The sequence below is a fragment of the Dipodomys spectabilis genome, unplaced genomic scaffold (genome assembly GCF_019054845.1).
Source record: "Dipodomys spectabilis isolate Male_0828 unplaced genomic scaffold, ASM1905484v1 ptg000030l, whole genome shotgun sequence".
NCBI lineage: Eukaryota > Metazoa > Chordata > Mammalia > Rodentia > Heteromyidae > Dipodomys > Dipodomys spectabilis.
In genome coordinates this window covers 3,288,908-3,303,024 of record NW_024870707.1, presented here as the reverse complement: position 1 = coordinate 3,303,024, position 14,117 = coordinate 3,288,908, and the positions used below count along the sequence as shown (strand labels likewise).

General features: G+C 37.1%; 2 protein-coding genes across 2 annotated transcripts; both read right to left on the bottom strand.

Annotated features, from left to right (window-relative positions):
- Nucleotides 1–1,159: 1,159 nt before the first annotated feature.
- Nucleotides 1,160–2,122, bottom strand: LOC122104716 (olfactory receptor 5D13-like). Its single transcript, XM_042675654.1, has one exon. The coding sequence runs from the start codon at nt 2,120–2,122 to the stop codon at nt 1,160–1,162; it is 963 nt and encodes a 320-aa protein (XP_042531588.1).
- A 9,294-nt stretch (nt 2,123–11,416) lies between these two features.
- Nucleotides 11,417–12,935, bottom strand: LOC122104715 (olfactory receptor 5D13-like). Its single transcript, XM_042675653.1, has 2 exons — nt 12,919–12,935; nt 11,417–12,344 (listed from the first exon to the last, which is right to left on the bottom strand). Exons 1-2 carry the CDS (start codon nt 12,933–12,935, stop codon nt 11,417–11,419), a joined length of 945 nt encoding a protein of 314 aa, XP_042531587.1.
- Between the last annotated feature and the right edge of the window lie 1,182 nt (nt 12,936–14,117).

Here is a 14,117-nt window from a genome sequence, read left to right as displayed (position 1 = left end):
TCTTTTTTTTTAATGTTTTTTATTGTGAAAATACTGTACAGAGGGGTTACAATTACATGAGCAAGAATGGGTCAATTTCTTATCAAGCATTGTTGCTTCCTCCTTTGTTTTTCCCCTACCATCCCTTCCCTCCCATCTCCATGACTTCACTCCCCCTTACCCCCCATTCAAATTGTAAAGTTCACTTTTCAACATAGGGTCTAGTACATTTTATTGTTGCAATGGATTGTCCCTGCACTCTTCAGCTCAAAGATAGCAGTCTACCACTTGAGCCACAGTGCCACTTCTGATTTTCTGGTGGTTAATTGGAGATAAGAGTCCAACAGACTTTCCTGCCTCGACTGGCTTTGAATCAGGATCCTCAGATTTCAGACTCCTGAGTAGTTGGGATCACAGGCATGAGCCACCAGCATCCAGCTAGAAATAGTTTTGACATGGTGAAATTTTTGAAATAGATCTCAATCTAGAAATTTGAAAGTATGAGCTCAGTTTCCATAGTACAAATCTTCAGAGCATCTTGAAAATCCAGCACTTATGAAGAAGTGTTAACATGATGTCTTCACTGGTAATCACTCAATACAGTACTAACACAGCTGGATATTGCTGGCTTACACCTGTGATTTTAAACAGTAAGGAAGCTGAGAAAAAGAGAGTCATATTTCAAGGCCAGCTTTGATAAAAGAGTGCATAAGACTTCATTTTCAAAATAACCAGCCAAAACCATAAACAGAGGTATGCTACCTGTGGTAGATTACCCAGTCATGTACAAGATAATCCAAGCAAATTGAGGAATTGAGTTCAAGCCCCAATAATTTTTTTAAAAGGAACAAAGGAGGTAATAATGCTCAATAGGAAATATACTCATTACCTTGTTCATGTAACTGTAACCCCTCTGTACAGCCTTTTTACAATAAAAAATGTAAAAGAAAAAGGAAAGGGTATTAACATAAAATGGGTTAAATAGCTGAATCAAAGACTTAGTTCAAATGGCTTGAGTTTATAATGAATATAATAATATGAATATAATAATATATGAATATAATAGTATTTATAAATTAGAAGCTGAGATTTTTTTAATATTGGAAGATGTATAAGTATTCCAAGTATAGGAATAGAATACAATTTTATATTGATTTGTAATTACATCAAAGCATCAGAATCAACTTTTTTGACATGTTACTTGGGAAGTGATTAGCCTCCTGGCTGCCTGCTTCACATCTTTGTTCCTGAGACTGTAAATCAGTGGATTCAGCATAGGAACGACCACAGTGTAAAAGACAGAGGCAATCTCTACCAACAACCATGAACTTTTGGTGGTAGGAACACAGTAGAGGAAAAGGATGGGGCCATGGAAAATAGCAATGGCAGTTAGGTGGGAAGCACATGTGGAGAATGCTTTGTAGCGCCCCGCAGTGGAGGGCATTCTCATCACAGTGACAAAAATAAACACATAGGAAGTGAAAACAATCCCCAAGCTGGTTATTTGATTGAATGTGGTAACGATTACAAGAGACAACTGACTCACATAAGAGTCAGAGCAGGACACAGCAATAACGGCCGAATGCTCACACACAAAGTTGTTTATAACCTTTGTCCCACAGAAATTCAAAATTAACATAAAGTACGTGACTCCCAAAGTACACGCAACACCCCAGAAGTAGGATGCAGCCACCAACAAAGAACACAGCTTCCTGGACATGGCCACCGTGTAGAGGAGAGGGTTACAAACGGCCACAAATCGGTCATAGGCCATGGCTGCCAACATAAAAGTTTCTGTTATCACACAGGTACATGCAAAGAAGAACTGGCTAATACAGCTTGCAAAGGAGAAGCTTCTGTCTTCCACAATCAGGTTCTCCAGGAGCTTGGGGGTGACAACAGAAGAGTAGCAGAAATCCACAAAGGACAAGTGACTGAGGAAAAAGTACATGGGGGTGTGGAGCTTGGGATTGAGTCTGATGATGGTGATCATGCCCAGGTTGCCCAGCACCGTGATGGTGTAGATGATGAAGAAAACCAGGAAGAGTGGCCCCTGCAGGTCCGGATATTCTGAGAAGCCCAGGAGGATGAAGTTCACCCCATTAGTCTGGTTTTTATTGATCCTATGGACAAAATAGCACATTTGGTTCAGAGAGGTCAAAGCCAGTGTTATTAATGGAGAAGGGACAGGAAGAAATGAGAGAGTAAAGGAAGCTGAGATAGAATGATGCAGAACAAAAATTTTGGCCAATCAAATTCAACAATCCATCCTAAAAATCATACACCACGATCAAACAAGATTCATTTCAGGGATGCAAAGCTGGTTCAATATACCCAAATCAATTAATATAATTCATCACATCAACAGGAGCAAGGATAAGAACCACATGGTTATCTCAATAGATTCAGAAAAAGCATTTGACAAGATCCAACACCCCTTTATGATGAAGGACTTGGAAAACTTAGGAATCCATGGAACATTCCTTAATACAATAAAGGCTGCATATCACAAACCTACAGCCAGCATTATACTTAATGGTGAAAAACTAAAGCCATTTCCTCTTAACTCAGGAACAAGACAAGGATGTCCACTCTCTCCACTTCTCTTCAATCTAGTATTAGAATGCCTAGCTACAGCAATAAGACAAGATGCAAACATAAAGGGGATCAAAATAAGGAAAGAAGAAGTAAAACTCTCCCTCTTTGCAGATGACATGATCTTGTATTTAAAGAATCCCATGGACTCCACTCCCAAATTATTCAAGCTGATTCAAAACTTTGTCAAAGTAGCAGGGTATAAAATTAACCCTCAAAAATCAATGGTTTGGGGCTAGGAAGGTGGCTCAGTGGTAGAGCACTAGCCTTGCATGCCTGAGGCCCTGGGTTCAATTCCTCAGCACCACATAAGCAAAAACAAAAAAGCCAGAAGTGGCGCTGTGGCTCAAGTGGTAGAGCACTAGCCTTGAGCTGAAGAGCTGAGGGACAGCGCCCAAGCCCAGAGTTCAGGCCCCACGACTGGACCCAAAAAAAAAAAAATCAATGGCTTTTCTGTATGCCAACAATGAGAAAAGTGGGGCTGAAATTCGGAAAGCAACTACATTCGTAATAGCCCCACAAAAAATAAAATACCTAGGAATTAACTTAACCAAAAAAGTGAAAGACCTCTATGATGAAAACTTTAAAAACTTGAAAAAGGAAAACAAAACAGAACTTAGAAAGTTGCAAAAACTCCCATGCTCCTGGATTGGAAAGATCAACATCGTGAAAATGGCAATAATTCCCAAGGCTATCTACAAATTCAATGCGGTACCCATCAAAATTCCAACCTCATTCTTCAAGGAAATAGAAGAGACAATCCAAAATTCATATGGAACAATAAAAGACCCCAAATAGCAAAAATGATCCTCAGCAGAAAGAACACTGCTGGAGGAATATCAATACCAAATTCCAAACTCTACTATAAAGCCATAGTAATCAAAACAGCTTGGTACTGGCACAAGAACAGACCTCAGGACCAATGGAATAGAATTTTAAACCCAGAAATGAACCTACAGACTTATAGCCATCTAATCTTCGATAAGGGAGCTAAAAAAAATAGAATGGAAGAAAGACAGCTCTTCAGTAAACGGTGCTGGCAAAATTGGTTAACTACTTGTAGAAAACTAAAGCTAGATCCTTATATATCACGCTGCACCAAAATCAACTCCAAATGGATCAAAAACCTCAGAGTCAAAGCAGATACTCTGAAAACATTACAGGATGGAATAGGAGAAACCCTAGGTCTCCTTGTCACAGGCGGAAATTTTCTTAATAGAGACCCAGAAACACAACAAATCAAAGAAAGGTTGGACAAATGGGATTGCGTGAAATTGCAGAGCTTCTGCATGGCAAAGGACATAGCTAGCAAGATCAATAGAAAGCCTATGGATTGGGAGAAGATCTTCAGTAGCCATACAACGGACAAGGGTCTCATATCTAAAATATACTTGGAACTAAAAAATTAACTCCCCCAACAAAAAATCCTCAAAAAAACAACTGCCCTATAAATAAGTTTGCTAAAGACTTAAAGAGAAACTTCTCTGAAGAGGAAAGAAGGATGGCCAGTAGACACATGAAGAAATGCTCAACCTCCCTAGCCATAAAAGAAATGTAAATCAAAATGACATTGAGATACCACCTCACTCCAGTTAGAATGGCTAAAATCAAGAACTCTATAAACAACAGATGCTGGAGGGGATGTGGACAGAAGGGAACCTTACTGCATTGTTAGTGGGAGTGTAAAGTGGAAAGTAGTATGGATATTCCTCAAAAGACTCCACATAGACGCTCCCTTATGACCCAGCAATCCCACTTTGGGGCATTTACTCAAATGTTTACAAAGAAGACCACACTAAAGCTACCAGCATGACTATGTTTATTGCAGCACTATTTACTATAGCTAAGATATGGAACCAACCCAGATGCCCCTCAGTAGATGAATGGATCAAGAAAATGTGGTATATATAAACAATGGAATTCTATGCCTCCATCAGAAAGAATGACATTGCCCCATTTGTTAGGAAATGGAAAAAATTATATGAAGTGAAGTAAGCCAGGCCCAAAGAAACATAGGTCCCATAGTTTCCCTTATTTGCAATATCTAGTATATGTCTGAGTCAAGCAGAAAATGTCAGATAAGGTGATGTTAGGGGAATGAACCCTAAGATATGTACTCAAATGTTTTTTTTTTCTTTTATGCAATTGTTTCTAACACATTTATAAGATTATTTCTTCGTTGCTTTGTATGTCCCTCACACATGGTATAATCCCTGTTTTCACTGTATTTGATGTCAGTATAATTTGTGGAGGGGAAGGGGAAAAACAAATTGTTTAAATAGGGATACAGGTGGACCCATTGCAACAATGAGATGTACAAGTCGTTATGTAGAAAACAAACTTTACAACTTTGGTGCATGGAGCAGGGGAGAGAGGGGAGGATTGGTTGGGGAGGGCGGGGGAGGATGGGAAGGGATGGGAAGGGGAAACAAAGTAGGAGGCTACAATGCTTGATACGAAATGTACTCATTATCTTGCCCATGTAATTGTAACCCTCCTGTACAGTATTTTCACAATAGAAAAAAAAGAATGATGCAGAACACACACACTTCTTGTGGCTACATTAGTCAGTGGTTGACATTGGCTTTGATAGCTTTTGCAAAATGAATGACAACTCTATCACTTAAGCCATTGACAACAAAGCTAAAAGAAGAACAAAAGATGAGAATGTAACACATTATATCTCAAATAATGATGATGCTACAAGACCTATGCTCCCTAGTTCCCTGGGCAGAAGGGCAGCACTGTTGAAGCACTGTTTCCTTGTTCATTTATTCTTTTACAGTTAATATTGCTCTTTATTGTACTATCTTACAAATGCATATGTATGTATGTAAGCTTGTATGTATTTACTCATTTATTTATATAAATAAGCTTAGCTATTGAGGATAATTTGGGGGGGTTGTTTTTTGTTTTTTGTTTGTTTGTATTTTTTTGTCGGTCATGGGGTTTGAACTTGGGGCCTGGGAGCTGTCTCTCAGCTCTTTAGCTTAAGGTTAGCACTCCACTACTTGAGCCACAGCATCACTTCCGGTTTTCTGGTAGTTAATTGGAGATAAGAGGCTCATGGACTTTGCTGCAGGGGTTGACTTTGAACAGTGATCCTCAGATCTCAGCCTCCTGAGTAGCTAGGATTACAGGCATGAGCCTTTGGAGCCTACTTATGTTTTTTCCAGTTAGCCTGAATGTCATCAGTGAAAAACCATTAGTCGAATAGCTGGCTGGACTACCCTCAGGACAGCCTTTAACACTTCGTGGATACCTGAAAGAAGCCATAGAGTAACTACATGTGGCTGATATCAGGAAACAATTCTGGCTCTTTTTTTTATTGTGAAAATACCATACAGAGGAGTTACAATTACATGGGCAAGATAATGAATATATTTCTTATCAAGCATTGTTGCCTCCTCCTTTGTTTCCCCTTCCCATCCCTTCCCATATTCCCTCCCTGCCCCCTCCTACCTGATCGCCCCCCTCCACCCCCTACCAAAGTTGTAAAGTTCAGTTTTTGACATAAGGGCTTGTACTGACCTGGTTGGTGAACTCATAATGGACCTTCCACTAAACTATTTCTGTTCTTATCAGATGGACACAACTTCCCCTGGTGGCTCAGTAGAAAAAGTAGACTCATATAAATGGCAGCAATGTGGGTTTTTATTTAGAGTTTGCTTTTTGTTGGGTTCCCTCTGACCTTGATACTCCTATATATGTTTCCTTCATAGTTCTTATAACAGGCACATGTTACTACATGTTTGGGATGGAGTCTCAAAAACTCTTTTGTGCTTATACTGATCTCAAGCAATTTTTTTCATGTTATGGACCTAAGAAATAGTGATGAATTGTATGCATGGGTCACTGAACACAGTTCAAAGTGTTGCTCTAGGTGAAAATTTTTATTACTCATTAAAATGTCATGAAAGCATGACTGTTCTTACAGTGTAAAATAGATACAGCAAATTACATTCCTTTGCAGTATGGCAGTTCTCAGAAGATACATACTTGTAAATATACTAGAAATGCAAACAAATTGTAAGCCATTGCAAAAAAAATGTGTTCTGCTATTCTGGATGGAGTTTAAATTTTGGCAAAGATAAATGACGGAGAAAAACATCTTAAACAAGAAACCATAACATACATAGATACCTTGAGAATCTTAATGCTATTAATGAGAATCTTAATAATATTGAGAATCTTAATGAAGAAATGAGAATCTTAGCAGTATTGAATTCAAATCACTAGGATGGAAGTAGAAACTATTATAATTAGTTTCTACATAAAACAGCATGATGTCAAAAAAAGATGCAGGATTCTATGTACTTGAATCTGAGGAGTTAGTTTGGTTTTAAAAATTCAGAGAAATAGTCAGCATTTTTAGCCTCATAGAAAATGCCAATCAAAGCATCAATGAGATCTCATTTCTTCCCTATCAGGACAAAAAAACATCTAAATAACGATAAAAAGAAACTACAGCAAGGATGCAAGGGAAAAAAGACCTATATACTGTCGGCGGTAATCTAAACCTGCCCTGCCTCTATGGAAATCAGCATGGAAGAGAGAAAAGAGAAATACTGCCTATGCTTCTGCTCTACAAGTCCCGAGCACATACATATCTGTCATCTGAATAATGATAACAATGATCATAATGCTCAATAATCATATCTAAGAATATAATTTAAAATAAATATTAAATGAATTCATAAGGTATCTGCACTCTCATTGTATAGCAACACTAACCCAAAATATGGAATCAGCCATCAACTAATAAATAAATAATTTAAATGTGGTATAAATATATATATGCCATCAAGTAATTTTCAGCCATGAAAATGTATGAAATTACATATGCTAGTATAATAAGTTCAGACTGAGATGGACAAATCTCTTAATTTTCCTATACATCATTAACCATGCTATCTCTGATTCATGAAGAAAACTAGACTCGAGTCAGGAAGATAGCACATTGGGATCTTTTTTGAAATTAATTGGATGATGAGGCTCCTTAGGAGTCCATGTCTCTTTTTCTGCCAAAAATTGACCCAAAATCAATATATCTCTATTAGAATGAAATATTAGAGGAATTGAGTCAACTCACCTAAATATAGAAGCAGCTAAGGGAGGCATTTATTGAAGAAGTCTTTTCTAAAGTTAGAGAATTCCAAAACTATTCCTGATGATTGTAAAAGCTAAAAGAAATACCTCTGAGCCAGTGAAGCCCAGAGTACATGTGTATGACTATATCATATGATACATTTTTCCAGGGATAAGACAAAAGACTACACACACACAAATTAATAAATGCTGGTACAGAATCATACCACAACTATAATTCCTCAAGTCCTTGGGGATCAAAAAAAAAAAAAACAAAGAATAACACTAAAGAATCACCAGAGACAAAAATTTTGGAGCAATTATTTGTACTGCAGTCCCATGAGATGGTTCAACTTTGTATTACTTTCTCAAAGCTCTAGAGTATTTGAATGATCATCTTTATTCATTAATCATAGTGATGAATGTATAGTAACTTTATGGGGATAGAAAATACATAATTGTACAAGAGGGAAATCAGTTATTAAGAAGAGTGTGCAGAGAGATAGAGTCCTGAGAGAAATTATTAACTTATATTATTTGTTTTTCTATTTTATTACGAATATAAATTATTTTAAAATATAAATTTCCAAAATGTTCAGTTGCACTTAAATTTTTCTTTCATAACTTTTCAATGTATTATAAACTTTATTTTTTACTGACACTATTAAATATTTGACAGGAAATATATGAGTTGGTAACTTACATTGTCCCTTCAAATATAGCTAAAGTATATTCAGATTTTTATATTTACTATTATATCTGAAAACTGTTGGGCCAGATATTCACTAATAAATCAATGTGTGAAAAATATTCATGAAAACAGTGATAACCAAAATAAAACTTGGGAGAAGTGCTTAATGTTTTTTTGAAATAACAACAATCAGTTGGAATTAGGCAAAGGTATTAGTTGCACAATGGAGTTAATGTGTTAATACTGATTGTTTTTTATAACACAATAGTTAATTTTATGTTTTAGAAAGTTCTTTTTAATAAAGGAAAAACCAGCTATTACAATACAAAAGAATTTTCTCCTATTTTTTATCATTTTTTTCAGTAGCAAATGATTCAAATTCATCTAAAGGAAAACAAACCTGTACCTATTCAAGCCATCATGACTGCAAAGATAAACGACCAGACAACTCATACCATCATTGTGTAGAACCCACAGTTGAATCAGCTATTTTCAAGAACACTCTCTCTCTCTCTCTCTCTCGCTCTCTCTCTCTCTCTCTCACACACATACACACACAAATCTTGGAAAATTTCTCCATCACATTTGTGCAATTAAATAGCTATTCATCAACGTTTTCCAATATAAAATGGGCTAGATATTTGGTTTTATCCAGATCTTTTTATAGTTATATTTCTTTTCTATAAGACATTGAGATTATAGTTTCAAAATTATTATTGATTATATATATATAACTTTTTTGTTTATTTGTGGGGTCAGTTATGAGGCTTGAACTGAGAGGATGAACACTGTCCCTTAGCTTTTGTGCTCAAGGCTAGTGTGCTAACCACTGTGAGCCACAGTGCCAGTTCCATCATCTGTGTTTAAAAGCCTAAATTTAAAGACAAATACTAATAGCATGTTTCACATATCATTTATTTTATAATACTTATTCCTCAAATAAATTGAAAACATTTATTCAAACTTGCACAGCATTTGGTAGGACATTTTCTCAAGGGTGTAGTCAGGTTGACAAACAATTTCATACTAAATACATAATGTAATTCTATAATTATGTCACAAAAGTTTTGAAATATTATGTAATAGTAAACATCTGAATAAGTACATTAAGTTACATGACTTAAAAGTAAAGTTTCTAGTACAGGACAATAAAATGCTCCTTTTTGGAAATAATGAGTTCACAATTCCAGTCAAAGCTAACAATAAAGTTTGCAGTCCATAGTTGGATTTCAACAATGTTCCATGCAATTTTCCCAAGACATTTTCTTTTTTTTAATAAGTTTTTTATTTTGAAAATACTGTACAGAGGGGTTACAGTTGCATGAGCGAGGTAATGAGTACATTTCTTGTCAAGCATTATTGCCTCCTCCTTTGCTTTTCCCCTACCATCCCTTCCCTCCTACCTCCACAACTCCCCACCCCACCTAAATTGTAAAGTTTGTTTTGTACATCTCATATTTCATTGTTACAATGGGTCAAACTGTATCCCTATTTAAATATTTTGCTTTTTCCCTTCTCCTCCCCAAATAGACCAACATCAAATACAGTGAAAACAGGGCTTATACCACGGAGGAGGAACATACAAAGCAACAAAAAAAAATCACATGGTACCTAATAAATACGTTAGAAACAATAGCAAGAAAGAACAAAAAATCGACTTGTGTCCCTATCTTGGGGTTCATTTCGCTTAACTTCATCTTATCTGGTCATATGTACATAGCTTTCTTTTCCTGTGTGACATCAATCACAATTACCAGGTGGCAGTAGCAAAGAGAGCATAATTAAGCAAATCACATGGCTTATCAACTGATGAAAAATGTTTGTCAAAGTAGCAAAATCATATTTATCTAGATTACAGAATAGTATCTTCCAATAAACTGACTGACTAATTAGATATAGTCAAATATTCTTTTGGTTTTTCAGTCTAAGTACTTTGCCATGTAAATCTTCAATGCTACAAAACTCAGAAAAACTTCATAAACAATTCAATTTGGAGATATGTGTGTATGTAGACAGATATACTGACAGACAGATAGTTTGTTTGATCAATCCATTGGTCCATCAATCGATTAATAGATAGATGTGTATGTGTTTATATATATGCATATATACATGGTTTTCATCAGCTAATAAAATAATAAAATACTAACAAACATGACAGAATTATGGTAGGTTTGAGCTTTTATTTCTGTGCTTCTTGTGATCTAGCCATTGTCACCAGATGAAACTACTCTACATCAAGTGGGACAAAGAGAACTCTAGTCTCACTAAGCAGAGTTACACATCATTTAACAGATCTACAAAGAGGAAATTAGTTCTCCTTCAGGGCCAAAACAGATCAAGAGAGCTAAGGCACTCCTAATCCCATTAAAAGGGCTTCATAGTCAATCAAAAGGTTACTTAATATCATGTGTCACTGAAATTGGCATTTTGGTGTACATCTATAAGGAAAACATAAATCTAGACTGGAATAGAAGATTACTTCAGATCTGGAAATATCTATTTCTGATATGCACTGCTTGTATAAAATAACCAAATTTATACTCACACAAGTAACTAAATACAATAATTTGGGACTTTGTGTAGGCAGAGATAGACCCTGTACACTTCTAATGAACCTGTGACTTTTATATGATATTACATATTTTTGCCTAATTTTTGTGTTTCAGTGTTGCCATTAGCTTACTCTATTGCCTTTAATATGTCTTTATAATTATGTGAATTTCAGAATGTAACAAGCTCCAGGGATTTTTTTTTAATTGAGTATATATCACACCAATGTGGACAAACTCAGAAAACTCTATGCAATAAAACTCTATGCTGGATGGAGAGACATAATTTAAAATCACTTAACTTTCTGTATTACCTCTGACTTTGAAAGCTTAGTTACCAAGCTTCAGATACAAAAGCTGTTGAATAATCAATCCACTTGGGGTTGTGTGAAACATATCCCATTGGCTTTAATTTTTTTTCCCAAATTTTTAAAATGCTAGGCAGCTTGAGACAATTGTGCTCTGTGCACTATTCTTGAAAATAAGTAAATCTTATTGAAAGGGCATGACATCATAACTTGATGCCTATTAACTTCCTGACTGTTTCCTTCACATCTTTGTTCCTCAGACTGTAGATCAAGGGATTCAACATGGGGATGACCACTATGTAGAAAACAGAGGCTACCTTGACCATGAGCCACGAGCTCTTGGTGGTGGGAACACAGTACAGAAACAAGATGGTTCCATGGAAAATGGTAATGGCAGTCAGGTGGGAGGCACAGGTGGAGAAGGCTTTGTGGCGCCCCCCAGTGGAAGGCATCTTCATGATGGTGATGAAAATGAACATGTAGGAGGTAAGGATGATCACCAGGCTACTTATTTCATTAAACGTTGCAGAGACTAAAACGATCATCTGGTTGATGTAGGCGTCAGAGTATGATGCGGCCACGATGGCAGCATGCTCACAGACAAAGTTATTGATGACTTTGCTTCCTCGGAAAGATAATGTCACTAAAAAACAAGTAAGTGTCAGGGAGCAGATGAGTCCCCAAGAGTAAGATGCAGCCACCAGCAAAGAACACAACTTTGGGGACACGGCCACTGTGTAGAGGAGAGGGTTGCAAATGGCCACAAATCGGTCGTAGGCCATGGCTGCCAACATGAAGGTTTCTGTCACTACAAAAACACACACAAAGAAGAACTGGATGAGGCAGCCTGCAAAGGAGAAGCTTCTGTCCTCCACAAGCAGGTTCTCCAGGAGCTTGGGGGTGACAACAGAAGAGTAGCAGAAATCCACAAAGGACAGGTGACTGAGGAAAAAGTACATGGGGGTGTGGAGCTTGGGATTGAGTCTGATGATGAGGATCATGCCCAGGTTGCCCAGCACCGTGATGGTATAGATGGTGAGGAAAACCAGGAAGAGTGGTACTTGGAGGTCCGGATATTCTGAGAACCCCAGGAGGATGAAAGTGACTTCAGAAGTCTGGTTTTCTTGGTTCCTGGGAAAGAAATATAGGGCAGTTGGGAAGTACCTTAACTTACCAATTTATAGGTACAGAGAAGTACTTTAACACATCAATTGATGAGAAGGAGTTACTCATTCCATTGTCCCATGTGACTACTTTGCTGTTATTTTATCATGTACCATATTATTAGTGTGCTTCGTAGTAAAATGAAAGAGCAAATATAGAACACTAGAACGTAGGTAGTATTCAGTAACATTTAATTAATAAGTTTATGCATGAAGCTATAAGTTAATCAGTTCTAGGCCTGTAACATGTACAGGATGACGTTTAAGTGTCTGTGTCATCAGGATCACAGAGCTAACTAATAAAACTAGCTGAGGTACCATTGGCATCTACAAAGCAAGTAGTTCTGGTGGAAACCCATGCCACTTGAGCTTCCTAAAGTAGTATAAAGCAAGAACAGGTATGAATGAAAGGACACACTGGATCCTGCATTCATGTCCTGTGCCCCACTACTATGTGTCAACTACATATTTTATTGATTTAATCTAATAATTCTCTGCAACCACATTACAATTGCTTATTCAAACTTAAAATAAGCACTCACCTTGAAAGAGATGGCATTTCACACGGAACAGCGTAAGAATCGAAGACTTAGCTGAGGTTGAGTGTGCTTTAGTTCTCACTCCTTATTCGGATTATATTCTCCCAGATAATATGCAGCACTGTGTCTCCTGCATATGAACATAGTATTCCTGTATACCTGCCATTTCTTTCAATGTCCCTTTAGATTCATCTGATTGAATACCTGGCCACTTAGTCTGGTATGCTTTTCATTTCCTGGTATTTTTCCATTGAACACCAACTCTTCAAGCCCGCAACTAAATTCCCCTCTTCCAAATGTGTATTCTGTCTCTGAGTTCACCAATAATGAGCAGTTCAAATTAAAAGGAAAGACAGATACCTTTCCTGATATCTAGTCATCTGACCCTTGTCTTTCTATCTTTTCCACACGTGGAGATTTTCAAACCTCCTTACACTAAGGGGCTCAGGGTTGTAGCTCACAATCTCCCTCTTATCCCCAGAAAGTCTCATCTCTGTTCTACAATCAATAGCCCAAGGTCTCTTGTAACTACATCCTTTTCCTTCCAGCCTAGCCTTCTCATCTTCATTATGTACTTAACTTAGTAGACTAGTGAAAACTTTATTACTGAAATGCATAATATAATCCTGGTCTTCAAATTTGTTTCTTCTGAGAATTGATCTGAGGAATAATTTATGTAATTACAAATTATTAATATATCTATGATGTATCGAAACTAAAATGTGTGTTCATAAAAAGAATATTACACTCAAGAAAAAAAACATATTACCCAGTGATGAAGCTATAATAATAATAAGCACCATAAAATGATGGGTAGAATTATGGGTAGAATTATGTACATGTGATAGGAAATGTACAATAGTCTGCATTCTTTCATGGACTTGTCTCCAACAGAGATTAAGAAAGTGTTCTCCCTACCCAGGCGCCGGTGGCTCACGCCTGTCATACTAGCTACTCAGGAGGCTGAGATCTGAGGATCGGTTCAAAGCCAGCCCAGGCAGGAAACTCTGTGAGACTCTTATCTCCAATAAACCACTAGAAAACTAGAAGTGGAGCTGTGGCTCAACTGGTAGAGTGCTCGCCTTGAGCTAAAGAGCTCAGGGACAGCACCCAGCCCCAGAGTTCAAGCTCCATGACTGACAAAAAAATAGAGAGATAGAGTGTTCTCCCAATGAGAATTAAGTAAGAATGGAACCAACTCA